Source organism: Panthera uncia, chromosome F1, assembly GCF_023721935.1.
Source record: "Panthera uncia isolate 11264 chromosome F1, Puncia_PCG_1.0, whole genome shotgun sequence".
NCBI lineage: Eukaryota > Metazoa > Chordata > Mammalia > Carnivora > Felidae > Panthera > Panthera uncia.
The window spans coordinates 11,588,376-11,610,774 of NC_064813.1; the positions used below are offsets into that span (position 1 = coordinate 11,588,376).

The 22,399-nt window shown below is 40.4% G+C and overlaps 1 protein-coding gene across 3 annotated transcripts in view; it reads right to left on the reverse strand.

Moving 5' to 3' along the window:
* The window catches only part of NME7 (NME/NM23 family member 7), a 264,705-nt gene that overhangs the window by 184,805 nt on the left and 57,501 nt on the right, over positions 1 to 22,399 (reverse strand). For all 3 annotated transcript variants that reach the window (XM_049633877.1, XM_049633878.1, XM_049633879.1), the window contains exons 4-6: positions 9,573 to 9,683; positions 5,500 to 5,550; positions 1,723 to 1,930 (exon numbers count right to left, since the gene is read on the reverse strand). In XM_049633877.1, the coding sequence (XP_049489834.1) occupies positions 1,723 to 1,930; positions 5,500 to 5,550; positions 9,573 to 9,683 (370 nt within the window). The remainder of the gene's footprint in view (positions 1 to 1,722; positions 1,931 to 5,499; positions 5,551 to 9,572; positions 9,684 to 22,399) is intronic.

A 22,399-nucleotide genomic window follows, 5' to 3' on the forward strand; every position in this document is an offset into this window, starting at 1 on the left:
TAGATGCCAACGACCCCATATGTACTAGTCCAGACCTCCCTCCCCAAACTCATATAACTAAATTTTTTGCCCAACATCTCTCCACTTTGATGACTAGCAGGCAGATTAAGTTTGCAATGTCCAAAATGTTAACTCCTGAGTTTCCATCCCTACTGACTCTAGCCACGGCTTTCCTGATTTCAGTTTACGTAAATCGTGGCCTTCCAGTTGTTCATGCCAGGAGCTATGGAGTAATCCTTGATATCAATTTTTCTCCGACTCTACATTTAGTCTGGAAGGAAATCTTGTTCAGGTGACCTCCACTGATTAAAATGTATTTTAAAATATATCTCCGTACTCCTCTCATTGCCACCACCCTGGTCCAAGCCATCATCTCCCTGGATTACTGCAACGGCCTGTTAACCGGGCTCCCTGATGCCATTCCTGCCGTCTACAGACTATCCTCAGGGCCAATATAGCCCTTTCAAAGGCCAATTCAATCATGTCAGCCCTCCGCTTGCAGCACTGCAATAGGTCCCAGCTCTCCTCGGAGAAAATGTCAGAAATATTACCGTGTGATATCTCCCCTGATTATTTCTGTGCCCTCGTCAGCCCCTCCTTCCCTCACTCCCATTCAACTACGCTGTCCTCTTTACTGTTGATTGAACAAGCCAGGCAGAAATTCGCCATTCAAGGAATAGCAAGATGGTCAGTGTACCTGGGACACAGTGAATAACGGAGAGGCTGGAGATAAAGCCGGGGAGACAGATGGAAATCAGATCAGGTAGAGCTCTGGAGCCTACAATAGGGACTTGAGATTCTATTGTAAAAGAGATTTAAAAAAATTCACTAAAGAGCCTTCAATAGTTGAATTGTTAATCTGGTTTGAAAAGATCTCTCTTAGCCTGGTTAATTTTACGTGGGCAAGGTAGAATTTTCATAAACTGAGTGTCAGAGAAGAGGAAAGGGGAATTAGGAGGCTTACGCAGTAGTCCAGACAAAATATAACAGTGACCTAGACCACAACAATCAAATTCAAAGTTTAATTTGAAGGGAAAACTGAAAGGGTCTGTTAACAAAGCTGTAAAAAAAAAAAAAAAAAAAGAAAAATTCAATTATTTTAAAATTGTCTAATATTTTAATGAAAGCATGACCAGACTGAAAACCATCTTAAATTAGTTAGAAACTTCTCATGATGCTAAGAATAAACATGCAACGTCATTAAATCAACATCAGCATAAACCTCGTATAATACCTTATTTATATGGATTTAAAATAAGGAGTAATTGTAAGAAGGATAAAAACTTTTTCATAAACACTAGCTATATATAGGTAAAGAAAAGGACGTTAAGCTTGAAAATAGTGTGAAGTATGAGTCAGGAAAAAATATATTGAATAACGCTTTCTTTCTGAGTATTTACTATCCATAAACTGGTCTTGTGTGAATTCAATTATTCAAACATTTATAAACCTGAATAATTTAAATGGTTTTGGGACAAAAACCGGGATGACAGGTGTTTTAATTGGAGAAAACTTATCTTGACCATGACCAAGTTACCAGTTCACAAAAGAGACATATTATTGAAATGCTGTTTAATTCTAGGCAACAGGTCAAAGACTTTCCCTACTGCTAGGTCACCTGTATAAATCTACCCTAAGTCAGCAGTGACAGAAATGCTTTACTCTGACCTAACACATTTAACAAAATAAAAACGGAACTAAAATTTTTTTCAAACACCTTACTCTGGCAGCAGAAGCAAAAGAGTCAGGGCCATGAGCTGCATTTCTTATGCCGTCGGTTCCAAAGAGGGCTCTCAGGCTCCCAGGAGCATCCGTACGTGCCAGACCAGAGTTCGCAGGTCCGAGCAGTCTTTTCCATTCACATATAGCATCGTCTCTTAAAATCTCCATGGCAATAATAGGACCACTGGTAATAAACTGGATCAGCTCGCTATAAAACAGGTAAAAGACTGATTTGCTTCATCTTTCCGTCAACCTGTGTATCTCGACTCACAAGAATACATTACAGTTGGAGTATTTCAATACGCACATGGATATGATGATCTCAGAACTATCGGATACAGTGAATTCTACACAGGCAAGATAAAATTTTCATAATTGAGTGTCCTCCAGTAGCCTGAGCCACTACACATCGCTACTGGTGTCCAATCATTTACTGTCAGCAAAGAAAAAAAAAAGCCAATGTTGCGCTTCATTAAGACTACTTCGTTGACTTGAAATGCCTACCTATGCTTTTCCCATTGCTCTGAAAGGTACAGAAGGATTTCCCTATTTTCACGTGGTTTGCCACCGCAGTCCAATCATATTTGTAATATAGAAAGTGATGAGAGTGACGTCTTCTAACATATTTCCGGTAAGAATTCATTTACTTTTGTGTGGATTAGGATTCAAAGAATGACAGTAAACTTGCAGTCAATAAACACGGAGTTGGGCTAGTGATAAGGAAAACGAAATCAACAGGCCTTGAAAAAATATCCCCCTTCTGACTATAATAGCTACTCTGGGATATTCCCATCTTAAGTTTTAAAGAGTACACATGGGTTCTTGATGAAAACGCCAGCACTGAGTCACAGCACCCCAACCCATAAAAACAGTATCTCATTTCCCTTCTCCGCTCCCGTACGTGGATGAGGCAGCAATGGCAGGTTTAACATGGAAATAAGTGACACCATTCCTCCTTCTGTTTGGGGCAGGGACAGAACACTTTTTAAAGCAAGTGCCTGTTTCTCTCTCTTCTAAACTATGAGAGAGGCCAGAACCCTCTAGAAGAAAAGCACATGGTGTGACAAACACTTTTGTACCGATTAACTCGACTCTTTTACATGCTTCCTTCCCTCATGAATCATGTTACGAGTTAACTCCCTTCCTTTTTAAATCAATTCATTTTGAAAAGGATTTCTAAAAAATAGTATGTATGAAGAAGTATTCATACGCTCTGTCCTTTAAAAGGCCCCGTGACCTCTTCATACATATTCTTCTAGGACTTAGTAGCCAAAAACAATTAGATTTAAGGAGCCCAAATCAGGGGAACAAATCCATGTTGATCCATTCGGTAAGCACATAACAATTACTTAACTACAAATCAGAATATTCAATGATACCCTGGCCTCAAGAAACTTATCATCTAATGTCCCGTTATTACAGAATTCCTCAAAACACATAGTGAATAAGCCTATAACCTATAACCACACCCTATAATGGGTGTGGCATGTTAATAATGCAGAGAAAGGTGTGCCTGGTCATAAAAAATACTTCTTGATGAGACTATTTCCGATTAATGCAGGTACATCTTTTGTTGTGTCTTTCATAATACCAGAAAACTGATTAATTCACCCAGTTAATAAAATTTACTGCATACTAATTACATATAAGACATTAAACCAGGTGCTGTAATATAATGCCACAAACATAAAGCAAAGCTATAATAGTTTCCAAGAAAACTGTATATTCTTAAATTTTTTTTTAATGTTTATTTATTTTTGACAGAGAGAGAGAGAGAGAGAGCGAGCATGGGCGGGGAAGGGGCAGAGAGAGAAGGAGACACAGAATCCAGAGCAGGCTCCAGGCTCCGAGCCGTCGGCACAAGGCCCGACATGGGGCTCGAACTCACAGACTGCGAGAGCATGACCTGAGCTGAAGTCAGACGCTCAACCGACTGAGCCACCCAGGTGCCCCAAGAAAACTGTATATTCTAACAAGGCCTGGGAATATTTTAAACTGCTCGATTTAAAATAATCTATAACATAATTTTCTATTATACAATTAAAGGAAAAACACTATCATATGCAGGATGCCAAGCAGTGTGTTTATCATAGCAGCCTGACTAATATCCTTCTTTATTACAAATGTAAGCACTTTGGGGCACCTGGGTGGCTCAGTCGACTAAGTGCCCGACTTCGGCTCAGGTCATGATCTCGCAGTTCGTGGGTTCGAGCCCTGTGTCAGGCTCTGTGCTGCTAGCTTGGAGCCTGGAGCCTGGAGCCTGCTTTGGAGTCTGTGTCTCCCTCTCTCTCTGCCCTTCGCCTGCTCATGCTCTCTCTCTCAAAAATAAATAAACATTAAAAAAAATTAAAAATCTCTTTTTTTTTTCTTCCCCTCCCCCATGGTCTTCTGTTAAGTTTCTCAAGATCCACATAAGAGTGAAAACATATGGTATCTGTCTTTCTCTGTATGACTTATTTCACTTAGCATAAGAGACTCTTAAAAACTGAGAACAAACTGAGGGTTGATGGGGGGGTGGGAGGGAAGGGAGGGTGGGTGATGGGTATGGAGGAGGGCACCTGTTGGGATGAGCACTGGGTATTGTATGGAAACCAATTTGACAATAAATTTCATATTTAAAATAAATAAATAAATAAATAATTCTTTAAAAAATTTTAAAAACAAGAAATGGAAGCACTTTTTTGACAATAGTAATATGCACCTCACAATATTCAAGTGTTTAGAATATAAATTCGGTTTCTAACATATAGTAGTTGCTATATTTCAAGGAACAAAAGTATTAGTTAAAAAATAAGGGCTCCGTGAGCATTGTTTCATGCACACAAGAATGCCAAAATAAGAGAGTTTTTTTTTTTTAATTTTTTTTTAACGTTTATTTATTTTTGAGACAGAGAGAGAGCATGAACAGGGGAGGGGCAGACAGAGAGGGAGACACAGAATCTAAAGCAGGCTCCAGGCTCTGAGCCATCAGCCCAGAGCCCGATGCAGGGCTCGAACTCACAGACCGCGAGATCGTGACCTGAGCTGAAGTCGGACGCTTAACCAATGAACCACCCAGGCGCCCCAGGAGAATTTAAAAAAAACCACAAAAATACTCAACACAGAGGTTCCTGGCTGGCTCGGTCGTTAGAGCATGCAACTCTTGATTTTGGGGTTGTCAGTTCGAGCCCCATGTTGAGCGCAGAGGTTACTTAAATAAAAGTTTTAAAACCCTTAAGAAAATGTGGGGCACCTGGGTGGCTCAGTCGGGTAAGCATCTGATTCTTGATTTTGGCTCAGGTCATGGTCTCACGGTTTGTGAGTTTGAGCCCTGCACCCGGCTCCATGCTGACAGCGTGAAGCCTGCTTAGGATTCTCTCTCTCCCCATCTCTCTCTGCCCACCCCACTCATGCACACGTGTGCCCTTTCTCTCTCAAAATAAACTTAAAAGTAATAGTAATAAATAAAAACATTAAAAAATACTCAACATAAAATATAATTATCACTTTTTTACTGAAATCTAAAAAGAAAGCTATGCCTCTTATAATGTAAACAAATCATCCTAATTGCTGCTGATTAAAGTTTAAGATATTTAAGGGTGAAATAAGGATTCTAATTTAATAAAAGGACAAAAAAACAATTCTTAGAAAACACTTCTCTACAATTACAAAATGTTGCTATGGTCCATTTGACAGATTATTTTCATGTCACAAATTTTTGAATTATAAAACTGTAATTCTTTAGTTTCCCAGAATATCCTCTTGCTGTAAACCACTTGCCCCAAATTCAGCACCTACTTTAAAAAGGGCCTTGACTGATGGTCTATATGAAAATCTGTTGCTTCTTTCCTGTAAAATCATCAAAATGACAACAGTTAAGAATTACATAAAAAAATTATTGTAGCTTACGTTAATAAAATAAAATAAAGATGAAGTTCTCTACTTATTTGATCGGTATGGAAACTCATTAATGACTTTTCACTAAATATTCTGTTCAAATTGTCCCACCTTTCAAAGTTTTTGCTAGCTGAATATCTATTAAGATGTAAAATTACAATGAATGTAAGAGGCAATATTTATGTTTCTCCTCAGGTTATCTATTATCTTCCCTTTCATCAGCATCTTTAATATTCTTGAAACAAAGTGTAACGTTTGACCAATAAGAATTATTTGTTCTTTAGAAGTCAAATAAATTACACTTAAAAATGCAAATTGATCTTCAAATTCAAAATCTGTCACTTTCTTCTCCAGGCTTTAAACTTGAAAGGTCAGGCTAGAAATTTAACTTAACAGTTACAGTTTTCTCTATAAGATCTCTGCCAAGGAAAGGCTATATACTTGTGTTTTTAAAATCTGTTTGACAAATTAAGCATATCAATGTATTCTTACAGGTTGTTAACATATTAAAAACTAATGCTTTAATTAACATCATCAGAAAAGGAAGGTCAATATGGAGATACTCAGAATATACTAAGGGCAATAGGAATTTACTTTTTAAATCTATATTCCCACAAAAGAATATCTATAGAGACACTGAAAGAGTAACAGATTAAATCGATTGGCTAAAAAGTCTAAACAACTTTTTATCTTAATCAAACCAGGTGTCTCTCAAACTCAGACAGTTTTAAAGGCTTTGAACTGAGTACACAGTATATAACGAATATGTCAACATTAACTACTTTTTAAAATATCAAAGAAGTTTTTAAGTGTCCTCCAGCATAGGATTATCCTTTCAGGCATGATAATTAACTTAGTCTGCAGTGTTTTAAGATTTTACGAACCTACTACCAAATGAATTCACACAGTAAACTATAGCAGGCATACTCTTATTCAAACCAAATATACTGAAATATTTTCTTCAACTAGGAACAGATTATGAAAAGTATACTATGCGAGTATAAAAAATAATTAATAAATAAAAATTCATCCCAAGAAATGAGAGGGGAAGAAAACTCATCTTTCTAGAACCTATTATGCCAACATTAAATCATTTTATTTCTTCACAATACATTGAAATTGGTATGATTACCTGCATTTTGCTTATGAAAATAATGAAGTTCAACATGATTCCATAACTTGTCCAGGTAAAGTGCTAGTAAGAGAAGGAGGGTGGGGGAGTTGAACCCAAATCTCTTGCTGCAAATCTCTATTTACACCCTTTCTGTTACCAACTACAGAGGGTCAGAAGAATTCACAAAAATGAAATGGATATATTGCGCTGTAGCCTAAAATGAGGTAAAACTGTCTGAAACACTCATGTGAGAGCATTTTACGAGAATTCGAAGCAAGGGGCACCTGGGTGGCTCAGCTGGTTAAACTGACTCCTGATTTTGGCTCAGGTCACGATCTCATGGTTAGTGGGTTCGAGCCCCACATCAGGCTCCATGCTGACAATGTGGCACCTGCTTTGGATTCTCTTCCTCTCCCTCTCTCTCTGTCCCTCCCTTGCTCGCTTGCTCTCTCTCAAAATAAATAAACTTAAAATTAAAAAACAGAATTAGCAGCAAGATGACTCAAACAACCAATTCTAAACTTTTCAACAAAACTAAGCTACTAAAAAAGAAAACAAAATCAATCATAATCTTTAACACTGATGAAAAGACAAACATTAATTACGAAAAGTGCTTCACTATTTTCTTCTAACATGTCACCGACCCCATAGTTATCTCCATTCAACATCCAAAATTGGAACCAAGATGAGAGTTCATGAATTCTTCCCATCAAGGGCATCACCACAGAAAGGAGTTTTGTTGTTGTTTTGTTATGTCTTGCTGTGTTTTTATAAGGAAACCGTTCTCCCACAAAGATTTGTCCATTAATTCTTTCATGAAATATTTACTTAGCGCCTAGCTTGAATCAGGCACTGATCCAAGAACTGGAAGTTCAAAGTCAGATGCAACTCAGCTGCTGCCTTTCAGGTACTGTCATGACTGGGGAACTGGCATTTGAACAGACAACTTTAGCAAAGATGTTAAGCGCTGGAAGATACTCCTCCATGGGTCTCTGGTGCTCGTATCGTGACTTACTGGCTGGGCCAAGAATGCAAGGCCCCACTGCCCTCCCTCCTAGCCTTTTCTCCGAGTCACAGTTGCAGTGAGCCACTCGGAGGGATGAGGTCATGTCTCTCTTCAGTACAGAGAGCAGCCTGTGTACTACTTGCTACCGAAACAGTGGGTAACCCAAGTTCAAAGCGCCTCAGCTCTGATGCAATCAACTGCGTATACAAGATCCACCTGGATCCGTATCATCTTATTCCCGAGGGACAAGGAGAACCAACATAAGCACGATGCTCCTGCGGCTTTGCTGTACCATCATGAAGTCCTTTGTCACCGACCCAGGTGTCTCACGTCTTCGCTAGCATCCATGAAAGAGTAACAGACTAGCTTGTTAGCTTTCCAGTTGGACAAAATCCAAGACTTGACATTAGGATTAATAGAGATGTACGAGGTGCTATAAAAAAATAAGGAAGCGGTGAAGTGTCCCTGGGCATCTTTATCTTGGGAAGTTTGATGCCTAATTTATTGAGCACTAGTGGTGTCAAGACAAAAAAAAAATTTAATGTCCCTGAAACTATTCAAAGGCATTTCTCCAGAATTCAGTCCCATCGCCTGCTGTGAGGGCAAGCATTCATGACACATACAGACATAGGACAAATTTAACTACTTATAAACGGGCATGACCTCAGCTCCACTAGATAATAATATCACCAGATTACCACTACTAATAACAATAGCTAACTTCATATACACTGACTATGTGTAGGGGTCTTTCAAAGCACTTTACATATATTAAACTCCCATAATCCTTATAACAACTTTACGATACAGGTGGTTATAACCTCCATTTTGCAGATGAAGAAAACGAAGCACAGAATAAACGGTCCAGAGTCATACACCTACTAAGAGGTGCAATTACATGTGATCTGGCTCTAAATTCTGTGCTCTGAAACTTAAGCCTCCTGCCTTTCTGGAAGATGTGTAAACTGCAAGACCTTACACACGGGAAGAGTTCAAATTAAATGTACGTCGTTGTTGGGATAAACTTGAAGGTGTTTCATTAAGGTATCCGGGGATCAGACTTAGCAAAGCTGCATTGAATACCTATGGCTACTCATCGTCCCTGTCCTCACAGAGCCAAAACAGCAACTGTCCCATACAATATATATCCAGGAATAGCAGTAAGACACCTGACCAAAAAAACCAACCAAACAACCAAACACAAAAACACACAAGAAAACAAAAAACAGAAACAAAAACACCCAGTGGAGTAACATAAGAAGGCCACTGCAGCCAGTTCTGCCTAACTGCCACATTAAAGTCCCTACCGAGGGGTAAGTCCTGTTTTCACTAAATAACTTAGAAACTATCAGGTCAGACAGAATGGACTGCTTTTCAGGATAGTAAATCAGCATATGTGCCAATGATACCCACTGGGCAGAGCAAAATGTAAACATTTCCAAAGGCCTCCCTTTGGGAAATCCCAACAGTAATACTCCCTCATCAAGTAGAAATACTCAATACTCATTTCCTCTTCTATCATTTTCACACAGTGTGTTATACTTCTACATTAAGGAGAAGAGATGACGATGATCCAGTGTCGGTGTTATAAAAGCCAGTGGAGTTAGGGAACACTATAAAAGTGAGGCAGGTACAATCTGACAATTCCTACTTGCTTGGAGTTCAATTATTATTGGTGAATATAATTACCTGTGGTCTTATTATTTTCTCATTTTAATAAGATTAGTGTTCTATCCTTTGCCACTCAGTGAGAGGCTTTCATTTTAAACAATGACATGAAACATAACAGATGATTTAAAAAAGAAAACAATACGGAATCAGACTTTACGTGACTGAAAATGGCCAACAAGTTACCTTGAAAGCGTCATCATTTTGAGTTTGGTTATAGTAAATCCGGCTTTGTTTATCATTTCAATTATTTCTCCGGCTTTTGATACTGCATCTGGTTTAATCAGAGCCAACGTTCTGTAAGGATACAAAGGATAAGTTTGAAAATAAAAATAGTTCAGTTTTTACTTACAATTCCTAAGCAGTGGTAGTTTCCTTAACAATCATCCTACATCATAAAACATTGAAATCAATTCCAAAGAGAAGTGTATTAAAGGTCTCTTTAAAACTTACATAAGGTAAGCTTACTATTTTTCCCAAGAAAATATAAACTTAGGTACCCAATCTAAAAAAAAATAATAAAAGCTTACAGGGGAAAAAAGTTCACATTGTCATGTTTAATATGCCCAAATTAATGCAGGGAAGGGAAAATTCTTCCTCTACCCTCCAAGGTCTTCCGACTGGACTGAGAATTAAATTTACACGAGGCAGAGTAACAGGAGAAAAAGCTGAAGTTTCGTCATGTGTGCATGTGTGCCCAATAATGAAGTTGAGACCCAAAGAAATGACGAAAACAGGCAGTTTTTATACTTCTTACACAAAGAGACAGTAAATTTGTGAGGGATTGACAGGATAAAGAAAACAGATGTGGGGCGCCTGGCTGCCTCAGGCAGTCGAGCACGGGACTCTTGATCTCCGGGCTGTGAGTTCTAGCCCCCACATTGGGTGTAGAGATTACTTAAAAAAAAAAAAAAAAAAGAAAAGAAAAGAAAAGAAAAGAAAAGAAAAGAAAAGAAAAGAAAAAAGAAAAGAAAGAAAACAGATGTTTAGGAGCTTTAATTAGTAAGGAATTCAAAGCAGAATTTGGACTTCCATGGTAGATTAGAAAGAAAGTAACAATGTTTGTTTCTACAGCTTTGTTGGCTTTAAAGTTCCTATCTCTGGTGGCAATAAGGGATCCCTTTACTTCTTAGTACAGGGAGCACACCTTTTATACGGGAGATTTACTTCCTCTATTCAGGGGGACAGAAGGGGATCCGAGTGTCCTTGCACCAGCTGCTTAAGTAACTTTTATTTAAAATAATATGCCAAAGTGGCACATTTTGAGGCAGACTGTCCTTGGCCCCCACATTAGAAAACACTGGTCTTTAAAATATCTGTTTCTTAGAACACATTTTATAAAAGAGGACAAATCTTTAAAATATTGCATTTAATATATTATGAGCTTGATTTTTGGTCTCTTAGACTTTAACAAATGTATGCTATGCAGTCAGTTCAGCATTGATTTGGAAATAATTATAAATTCTTTTAACACTCAAGCATAGTGTGAGGGATGCGCAAAGAACCAAATGTCTTCTTGCCTGGCAATGTAGACAGATGGCAAACACCATGCTAATTTTTACAGTCACAGTCTCCTCCAAGAGGACACATAGGAGCAAAGCACCCTCTCTACTCTGAAGCCACAGAATTAATCGATTTTTGGCGATGGCGACCGCCCGAATGCCCTCGCTTCGCTGATGCGGTAACTAAGCCTGGAGAGCGGTCACGTGCAAGGCGGCACAGCCGGTCAGCGGCACCTTCAGGACAGAAACAGCCAGCTCACAAGACTTGCGGGTCTGCGCTCCTTCCACACTACAAGCAAGGTCACTCTGAGTATCATCAGAAGGGAGCACAACCACAAAACCCTCGAGGGTAATACTTGCAAATACAAGAAGAAAATCGAACTAGTCGGAGTAATTCAGTTTGCGGGACGTGCAGAATTATGATAATGAACTGCTACCACTTGCCCTTCATCATTTCTGGGTGTTCTGACACACCGGCAATATTTCAAGGAATGCACACGAGAAGAATGGCCTTTTCGGAGCTTTCTTCCCCAATGAGACAAGCTTGGCTGAGGCTCTGACAAAGATATAATAATTCAAACATCCTTACTTTCAGTGGGATGTCACCCATGGCTGCCTTTTAAAACTTATAAATAACAAAGATTGTTCATCTCAGTATGCTTATGACAAGCCATACCGGACAATCCTTTCCTTTATTTGGAAGCAAACAAGTCGCTGATAGTATTTTATATTATATGGCTTCACTGAAGATGCAATTAAAACTCGTCGCTTTTTAGCTCACGTTATTTAAGCATCATAAGCCACACTAACCCCTGAATTGTTTATGCTGAACTGTGGGCGAACTTTCTGGAACTATAGCTCTTAAAGAAAATATAAACACATCAGCAGCCATCGATTTCGAGGAACAAGCACCAGGGTGGAGAATGCAAAACGGACAGAACTGAATTTAAAATGCAATTTCATTTTCTCTTTAAATGCCTACATTAAAGGCTGACTACTAGGAGTAACCACTGTAAATAGATTCGCCTATCGTGTCCTCGTTGCTTAACTCTTCAGTACATAATAGTTAAAATCTATCCTGAGCAGAAAATTCGACGGGCACGAGAAGTCACACATGCTATTTAAGTGAGGACAGCACATAAACAATAGGACCACAAAAATATTATTAATAGTGCTGCTGTTCTCTGTTGCCATGTAATGCACCATAACAACACTCTAAGCCGTCCCAAAGGTGAACGTGTTTCAAACTGCTGCGCTCCTCGCTTGCTGGCTGAAGTCCCCCGGGCTGGTGCAGGACTGACCTACTTTCCCAGAGGCCTGCAGGCTGGCCTTGAGGAATGAAGGACCAGACTTTCCCAGAAGATAAGACCTGACCGTATTTGAAAACAGCTGCCACTGATGCCAACAAGTCTGTTCAGGGCCAGGTCGACGTACGACTAACTGCCTGGGCACCTGCTTCTCCTGCACGGAGCCCCTGCCATTTCCCGCACCTTCCCCCCTGTTAGAACCCTGTGGCTTTGTCTGGACAGGGAAGACGGCCTTTGAGACATCAGTCCACCATCTTCCCAGGATGCCAGCTTCCTGAATAAAACAAACTTCTCTTTCCCACCATCGCTTGTCTCTCCAGCATTGGCTTTTTTTTTTTTGACTGGCGAGCAGCCAAACTTGACTTGAGAATCCATTCTCTGTCCAGTAACAGAACCATCCCAAAATGTGGGGGCTCAAAACAACAATTGCTCAAGATTCTGTAGGTCGGCTGCAGTGGTTTCACCGGGGATCATTCACACAGCCGTGTGCGGCTGGAGGGTCAGCTGGGACGGCTCCCAAGGCTTCTTTTTCCTTGTGGGCTTTCATCCTTTGGAGGCCACACCAGCCTTCTTCATATGCGGCCACATAGAGTCCAGCGTGCAAACACTTATCACGCATCCCCTTGAGACATGTCTACTGACGTCCCTTTGGCCAATGCAAGTCACATGGTCAAGTCCAGAGTCAATGTGAGGGGGTACTGGACAAGGGCACGATACCAAGAGGTGTGATTCACTGGTGACCACTGCTGTAACAACCCACCACGTGGTAATCCTCTCACCTGGCACTGAGCGGGATGTGGCAGGAGATGCTCTCGAAACAAAAGAAAAACTATAAACCGTTCTTTTACACTAAAAACTTCTTAGCAATGGAGAGTGAAAAAATAGTTGGGCCAGCCTTCACAGAACTCAGACAGGACACAGAATTCTGCAAACTAACAGCTTTCATGGAGCCATGCACAAGATACGTTCTCCATCCGCCAGTCAGGCTCGGGGCAAAAATCGCAGCGAACATGTATGGGATAAAGATGACCAGTCAACCGCTGTGGAATAAACATCCTCCACAGTACAGGGCAGTAGACTCTTTGAACGCTGTCTACCTAAAGGGATATATTTGTAAACTTTAATCTGTATTAATTTATCTAAATATTTCAAAAGTTATGCATATTGGCTGAAAGCATGTAAAAACATGTTCTAAAATATCAACCCAAAGCCAAATTTGGGGTCTCTTTCACGCTTCCTTTGCAAGCGTACAGCATGTGTTTGCCCCATGGATAAAGGAGAATAGTCTCAGATGAGGCCCCTGTGGCTTGGAGGCAATGGCAGTGAGTAAGAGCTTTTGAATGGCAACAATGGCAAAGTCATTCAGGGCAGCCCTTCCACGGAAAACTAAAAACAGTGGGTAAGATAGTTTTCAAAGAGTTTTCAAGCGAAAAGAAATGGGCTGGATGCTAAACAATTGTTAGCACAAACATAAAAGAAAAACGGAGACCCAGGGGAATAAGAACAAAAGTCGCGTCTGCCTTGCCGGCATTGCCTCTGGCAAATCCAAACTTTAATCTGTACCCCATCACTGGGAGAGGGCAACAGAACCTAACAGAGTATTCTCCCTATAATACTCTGGGACCAAAAGCTACGCCCTAAGGGTGAGTCAGATAGAACCAGGCCTTGCGTGGCCCGGCAGCACAAATTCACATCACTTAGGGAGCCTGGGAACGTCCAATTCTGCACAATTCTGGTAACGGTCATCCAGACTGCTAATCCCTCCAGCCAAAACTCAGAAGCAAACACATCCACCCTAGATGTCAAGTAACTTCATCCTGTACCTCAAATAATTCATCTAGAAATGCCCAACACACATGTATATCACAAGCACGTTCACATCCACACACGACAATCAATACCACACAAACATTACCACACACACACACACACATGCGTGCGCACAAAAAAGTAAAAAAAGACCAACCTGAGGAAGAACCAGAAGAAACAGCACAGAACAGAGACAGCCACAGATAGTTCAGCTACTGGAACTGTCAGATGCAGACTGTGAAAGGACCAGACAAAAGGAAGGACTGAAAGACAAGGTGCAAGCATCATAAGGCAAGAGAAGTCCAAGCTATGAACAATGGATACTTAGGTTTGAAAAAGAATCTATGAGAGGACCAAGTGATAAAAAAATACAAAAATGAAAATAAGCACCAAACGGGCTGACAGAAGACTAGATGTACCTGATGGAAGAATTCTGAACAAATTCAGAATGAAGCACAGAGGAACAGAAAGATAGGACATAGCTAAGAGGATAGTTTCAAGAATGTGAGTAAAGTAAAGACATTTTCAGCCAAAAGAGTTCCTTATCAGTGAACACTCTAAGGGAAATTCTAAAATAAGCAAAACAATCCCAAACAGAATATCTGAGATAGACAAAATAATAATACTAAGAGGCCAAAAGTAGTGACAGCTAATTGTCAACTGGCTATATAGAATAATAATAATGAGTCATTAGGTTCACAAAAACTACAGAAAATACAACAGAAGTGGCATGTAATTCAGCAAGGTACAAAATTTAGCTAAACTGTTCTGAGATTCTTAGACTTTCAAGAAGGAAGATACTACAAAAGCAAACATGAACTACCAGGACTTCATCAAGATAAAAAACGTCTGCACAGGGGAGGAAACAATCAGCAAAACTAAAAGTCAACTGACAGAATGGGAGAAGACATTTGCAAATGACTTATCAGATAAAGAGTTAGAATCCAAAATCTGTAAAGAACTTCTCAAACTCAACACCCGCCAAAAAAAATAATAATCCAGCCAAGAAAGGGGCAAAAGACGTGAACAGACACTTTTCCAAAGAAGACATCCACATGGCTAACACACATGTGAAAAGATGCTCAACATCACTCATCATCAAGGAAATACAAGTCAAAACCACAATGAGATACTATCTCATATCTGTCAGAATGACTACAATCAACAACTCAGGAAACAACAGATGTTGTGAAGATGAGGAGAAAGAGGAATCCTTTTGCACTGCTAATGGGAATGCAAACTGGTGCAGCCAATCTGGAAAACAGTGTGGAGATTCCTCAAAAAATTAAAAACAGAACTACCCTACAAGCCAGCAATCGCACTACGAGGTATTTATCCAAAGGATACAAAAATGCCCATTCAAAGGGGCACATGCACCCCAGTGTTTATATCAGCACCATCAACAATAGCCAAAGTATGGAAAGAGCCCAAATGTCCATCGACAGATGAATGGATAAAGAAGATGTGGAATATATAAAATGGAACATTACTCAGCAATCAAAAAAAAAATGAAAATATTGTCATTTGCAACAACATGGATGGAACTAGAGGCTATTATGCTAAGTGAAATAAGTCTGTCAGGGAAAGACAAATACCATATCATATCACTCATATGTGGAATTTAAGAAACAGAACAGATGAACATAGGGGAAGGGAAACAAAAATCAGATAAAAACAGAGAGGGAGACAAACTATAAGAGACTCAAATACAGACAGCAAACTGTGGGTTGCTGGAGGGGTGATGGGCTGAGTGATGAGCATTAAGGAGGGCACTTGTTGGGATGCGCACTGGGTGTTATACATAAGTGATGAAACACTAAATTCTATTCCTTAAGTCATTATTACACTATAAGTTAACTAACTTGGATTTAAAAAAGAGAAGATACAGATATTGGTAAATTTTAGGCATTGATATTAAATATGCATGCTGTAGTTTCTAGGATAAGAACTAAAAGTATAGAAAAGAATGTACACCATTCAAACAAATAGACAAAAAATGGACTGAGGGGTGCCTGGGTGGCTCAGTGGGGTGAGCATCTGACTTCAGCTCAGGTCATAATCTCACAGCTCGTGAGTTCGAGCCCCATGTCAGGGATCTGTGCTGACAGCTCAGAGCCTGGAGCCTGCTTCGGATTCTGTGCCTCCCTGTTTGTGCTCTGTCTGCCTATCTCTCTCAAAATAAATATACGGTAAAAAAAAAAAAAATTATATACATATATATATATTTAAATGGATTGAAAAATCCTCAATAAGTCAGAAAATGACCAAAAATAATAATAATAAATCAAATGAGAAAAAGCACAAAAGCAGATGGCAGGGTTAACCCCAAATATATTATAGTACGTGCATTAAAAGTAAGTGCTTTACATAAGACTCTTAAAAACTGAGAACAAACTGAGGGTTGATGGAGGGTGGGAGGGAGGGGAGGGTGGGTGATGGGTATTGAGGAGGGCACCTTTTGGGATGAGCACTGGGTGTTGTATGGAAACCAATTTGACAATAAATTTCATATATTGAAAAAATAAATAAATAAATAAAAATAAATAAAAGTAAGTGCTTTAGAGTAAAAGACAAAGACTATAAAACTGAATTTCTTTAGGGAACCTGGGTGGCTCAGTCAGTTAAGCATCCAACTTCGGCTCAGGTCACGATCTCACAGTTCATGCATTCCAGCCCCGCATCAAGCTCTGTGCTGACAGCTCAGAGCCTGGAGTTCGCTTTGGATTCTGTGTCTCCCTCTCTCTCTGCCCCTCCCCTGCTCACGCTCTGTCTCCCTCTGTCTCTCAAAAATAAATAAATGTTTAAAAAAAAAACTTTCTTTAAAAAAAAATCATTCAAAGACAAATTACATCAGACTAGATTTAAAAAGTAACTATGTTATTTAGAAAAGGCACATTTAGAATAGCATACTGAAAGTTTTAAAGTTTAAAAAGGATGAAAAAGACACACTGTGTGAACATTAACTAAAGTAAAGCCGGTGCAGGGGTGCCTGGGTGGCTCAGTTGAGCATCTGACTCTTGATTTCGGCTCACATCATCATGATCTCACGGTCATGGGATGGAGTCCCATGTCTGGCTCCACACTGAGTATGGAGCCTGCTTGAGGCTCTCCCCCCGCCCACTGCCCCTCTCCCCCACTCACTTGCTCACTCTCTCTCTCTCTGAAACAAAAAATAAAATGAAATAAAGTGAAATGAAATAAAATAAAGGAAAAGAAAAGAAAAGAAAAAGAAAAGAAAACAAAGTAAGAAAAAAATAAGCCAGTGCAGCTCTATTGCTATCAAACAAAGTAGAGTTTAAGGTAAAATTCAGTGCTAGAGATAAAAATGATCTTTTTATAATACTAAAAGGTTCAATTTACCAAGAAAATATAACAATGTTAAATCTCCTAGTAACATACCCTCAAAATTACAATGTAAAAATTAACAGAATGACAAGGAAAAAGAGACAAATGACAAGTATAGAAGGAAATTTTAATCAAGCCTTGGTAATTGATAGACTAAGCTGACAAAAATATTAGTAAATACATGAAAGATTTGAACACATAATTCACAACCTTGACCTAATGACACAAAACAACAGTGGATTAGACATTCTTTTCAAGCACACTAAAATAATTGATTATACTAAGACAAAAGCAAGCCTCAACCAACTTGAAAGACACAGAAATCATGCAGAGTGTATTTTCTAGACACCACACAATTCAGCCAGGATCCAATACAAAAAGAGAATAAAAAACCTGATATGCTTAGACATAAATGAACATACTTCTAAATAACTACTGGATCAATGACAACTTATAAAAATTAGAAAATATTTCAAATCAAATTTTTCAAATTTCACATAAAAAAGTAGAATGTGGTTCTAAGCAGTATTTAGAAGGAAGTTTATACCCTTAATTGCATATATTAAAAATACTGAAAATTAATAGAATATATAATTCTCAAACCAGTAACAGCAGAAAAGAGGAATAAAGAAAACTTGAAAGCAACTATCAACTTCAAATTGTGTACAAAGCAGAGGCACCATTAAAAAAAGAAGGTGAAATAAAAAAACATTTTTAAGAAAGGTAATTGACTACCAAGAAATGGAGGATAAATTCCAAAGAGAAAAATGATTCCAAAAGGACAGTCTGATACGCAAGAATTGGTGACAAATGCGTAGGTAAATCCAAGCAAACATCGCTGGTACGAAAGAAAAAGGGTAACATGCAGACAAAAACCAAATGCCCAAAACAACAATGAAACCATGTAATTCAAGAAAGAAGATTGGCACTAAGGTGTTCTAAACTCTTTTAAGACTACAGAAGGGTGAAGATATTATACAACCCTAAGCAATTTAAATTAAATATGTATGACAAAGTTTCACAGCTAACCGCGAAAGAAATAGCATAGAATTATGTAAACCCCAAACCAATAGAGAATACAGTAGGTAGAACAATGGCCACCCAAAAATGTCCATGACCTAATCCCTGGAACCTATGAATACATTACTTCACATGGTAAAAAGACTATGCAGACTTGATTACAATTTCAGGCCTTGAAATAGGGAAATTATTTTGGATCATTCTCGTAGGCTCAGTGTAATCACATTCGTCCTTAAAATCAGAGAATCTTTCTGGTTGCAGAGAACCAGAGAGATGTCAGTGTGAGGTCTCAGCCTCACAGCCAGGGAAATGTGGGTGACCTCAAGAATCTCCTCCAGAGCCTCTGCAAGGGAATGCAACCTTACCAACACCTTGATCTCAGCCCGATGAGACGTGTGTTAAACTTCTGATCTACAGAACTGTAAGGCAATACATTTGTATTCTTGAAGCAACTGAATTTGTGATCATTTGTTATGGCTTCAACAGGAAACTATAGAGGAAAAAGAAACTGAACAGAGGAAAAACACCTCAATTAAAAAAAAAAAAAAGCAAGAATAAAGAAAAAGTACAAAAGCACCAAAGCGGCCAAAGAGTGGAAATTGTACAAAAATGCCAAAAATACAACATATGTAAACTGTACATGTACTAATCTTACCAAGGAAAATGAGGGCATTTTCAGACAGAATTTTGCTTTTGAAAAAATGCTATGTGCTATTTATAAGAGACATACCTACAGCATAACATAGTATGACTGCAAGAAAAGAGGTGGCAAAAAAAGACATTAATTAATCCAAATATATTATCAATCATTCTAGGGGAAGATGGCCACGGCTGGAGCTGAAAAGAAAATTCAGTTCTAATCTGTTAACTAGGAGTCCTCTGACTAAGAATTATAAAGGAGAAGGCAGAATTTGACTTGATGTTTACAGAGGAAGAAATCTCAATTTCTCTCTGGGAATTTAAGAATGAGAGGGCATTTTTTCATGGCATTATTTGGGGTACAGTTATGCTGTTGTTGGGGCTATCATGTAATCAGTAGTAAGTCATCTTGGACAGTGAGACCATAGATAAGTAAAGAGAAAAAGGTTAGGGGGTGAATTTTTAGGAAGGCCTTGGTAATTGAACTGCATGACTTTAATGCAATTCCGTGCCTTTTAGCAGCCAAAACTCAACTGCTCACTATGGTCCTAGGACGTTCTGTAAAATAACAGTAGTTAGTACTGCGAGAGTACTTTTCAGGTGAGAGCACACCTAAACGAATATTCTGCTGCTCCCCTCCTCTGAGAAGTAACCTACTCAAAACTGTTAGGCCAACTGGCTTTAAGACATAAAACCCCAAGGGGCGCCTGGGTGGCTCAGTCAGTTGGGCATCTGATTCCTGATTACGGCTCAGGTCATGATCTCACGGTTCATGAGTTCCAGCCCCACATGGGCTCTGCGCTGACAGTGCGGAGCCTGCTTGGGATTCTCTCCCTCTCTCTCTGCCCCTCCCCTGCTCACGCTCGCTTGCTGTCTCTCTCAAAATAAATAAACTTGAAAAGAAAAGAAGAAAGAAAGAAAACTCCAAGAACAGGAATATGTGCACTCTTCAGGGCACGTGAGTGACTTCGACTCCACTCCCAGGACGGTGCTCCCTCCTCCCTCCACTCCCTCTATCTGCTCTACCCGTCTTTCTTCAACTATATGCTGTAGGTTTCTGGTCACATGTGGCACCGCCCCTTTTCTCTCAGACCTGCAGGCCCTCAGGCCATCGTCCTCCCGCGTCCCCATGTTTAGCACAATGACCTGTGTGGAAGCCTGTCTCCGGTGCTCTGTCTCTTGTGCTGGGTGGGCTGTGAGGCGGCACAGAACCCGGACCAAGTGTGCGGGCGGAGGGGTTTGCCACGCAGACCCCTCTCTCCCCCGGGCAGGCCCCGAGGTCAGGACTGGAGGAGGAGAAAAGTTTTGGAGGTGACAAAGAAGCCTGTATCGTTCACTGTGGCGATGGCTTATGGGGGTGCACTTATCTCCAAAGTCCTCAAGTGGTATGCATTCAATTGGCTACAGCTTTTTTATGCCCATTATAACTCAGAAAAGAGATTTAAAGAAAGCAAGCAGGTAGAAACGTAAGTCAAATGTCGTATTTCTGTAGTCTAAGAGAACTGGAAGGCCGAGGCCAGTTTGAGAGCTAAAGTGAACTATACTGAATCATCTGGATAACTGCCTCAAAATTAGCTGATGGGCAGCACAGAGATCAATTTTCCTTGGCGCTCCTATCATTTCTTTCTGGTGTAAAGAAGGGAGTTGAGTATGAGAAATACAACCGGGAGGGTACTGAGTTCATAAATTATCCTTGTCCCCGTCCACACTGAGAATGAGGCTGAGTTACAGTTATTACATACAGGTTGTTTCTACGGGATCACGAGAGACGGTACGCGTACTTACTTCTCCAATGCCCTTTTTTTTTTTTTTTGTCATTTAAGTGAAAGAATACATTTTTTTAAACTCTTAAGTTCTGAAGAAGCTTATTTAAATCAGCCAAATGGTTGCTGGATTTACTAGCCCACACACAGTTAAGAAAGAATCAAAAAAGAAGATGGGGAAACAGTGTTAAGTCAGTAAAAATATAATACTGCACATATTGTTATTAATTATACAGCCCAAATATTTAAGAATTTTTTTAACATTTATTTATTTACCTTTGAGAGACAGACAACAGAGTGCGAGTGGGAGAGGGGCAGAGAGAGGGAGACACAGAGTCCGAAGCGGGCTCCAAGGCTCTGAGCTGTCAGCTCAGAGCCCGATGTGGGGCTCGAACCCATGAACCACGAGATCGTGACCTGAGCCGAAGTTGGACACTGAACCGACTGAGCCACCTGGGTGCCCCAAATATTTAAAATCTGTCTTCATATTCTTCTGGTCCTCCTCTTTTGAAATCAGTCCCACTCAACAGTATTTATCAACTTATTAATTAGAGGCTTAATGGAAAGAGAATGAGTTTGAGGCATAAACAACAACGTTTACTGGTTTCTTTACTGTCCAAATCTACGACCGTGGCCAAGCTACTCAACTGTGCTGTAAAATGGAATCAATGACATTCACTCTAGAGAAATAAGACTAATATATATGCAAATTGTAATTGCTATACGCATTATTATTTTATTTTGATCAGGTCATACTATTAACCCTGTTTCCCTAATTCATTTACTTCTGCTAGTTTAAATGAAAGCTTAAAGTCGTCTTGAACTGAGATTCACATGAAAAGTGCCTATCAGGTTCCGGAAGATGGCGGCGTAGGAGGACGCTGGGCTCACCGCGCGTCCTGCTGATCACTTAGATTCCACCTACACCTGCCTAAAGAACCCAGAAAACCGCCAGAGGATTAGCAGAAGGGAGTCTCCGGAGCCAAGCGCAGACGAGAGGCCCACGGACGAGGGTAGGAAGGGCGGCGAGGCGGTGCGCGCTCCACGGACCGGCGGGAGGGAGCCGGGGCGGAGGGGCGGCTCGCCGGCCAAGCGGAGCCCCCGAGTCTGGCTGGCAAAAGCGGAGGGGCCGGACGGACTGTGTTCCGACAGCAAGCGCGACTTAGCGTCTGGGAGGTCAGAAGTTAACAGCTCTGCTCGGAAAGCGGGAAGGCTGGAGGACAAAGGGAGGGAGAGCTGCTGAGCCCCTGGACGGCAGAGCTCAGCTTGGCGGGGAACAAAGGCGCCAGCGCCATCTCCCCCGCCCATCCCCCAGCCAAAATCCCAAAGGGAACCAGTTCCCGCCAGGGAACTTGCTCGCTCCGCGCAAACACCCAACTCTGTGCTTCTGCGGAGCCAAACCTCCGGCAGCGGATCTGACTCCCTCCCGCCGCCACAGGGCTCCTCCTGGAGTGGATCACCTAAGGAGAAGCGAGCTAAGCCTGCCCCTCCACCCCCTGTGCACCTTGCCTACCCACCCCAGCTAATACGCCAGATCCCCAGCAACACAAGCCTGGCAGTGTGCAAGTAGCCCAGACGGGACACGCCACCCCACAGTGAATCCCGCCCCTAGGAGAGGGGAAGAGAAG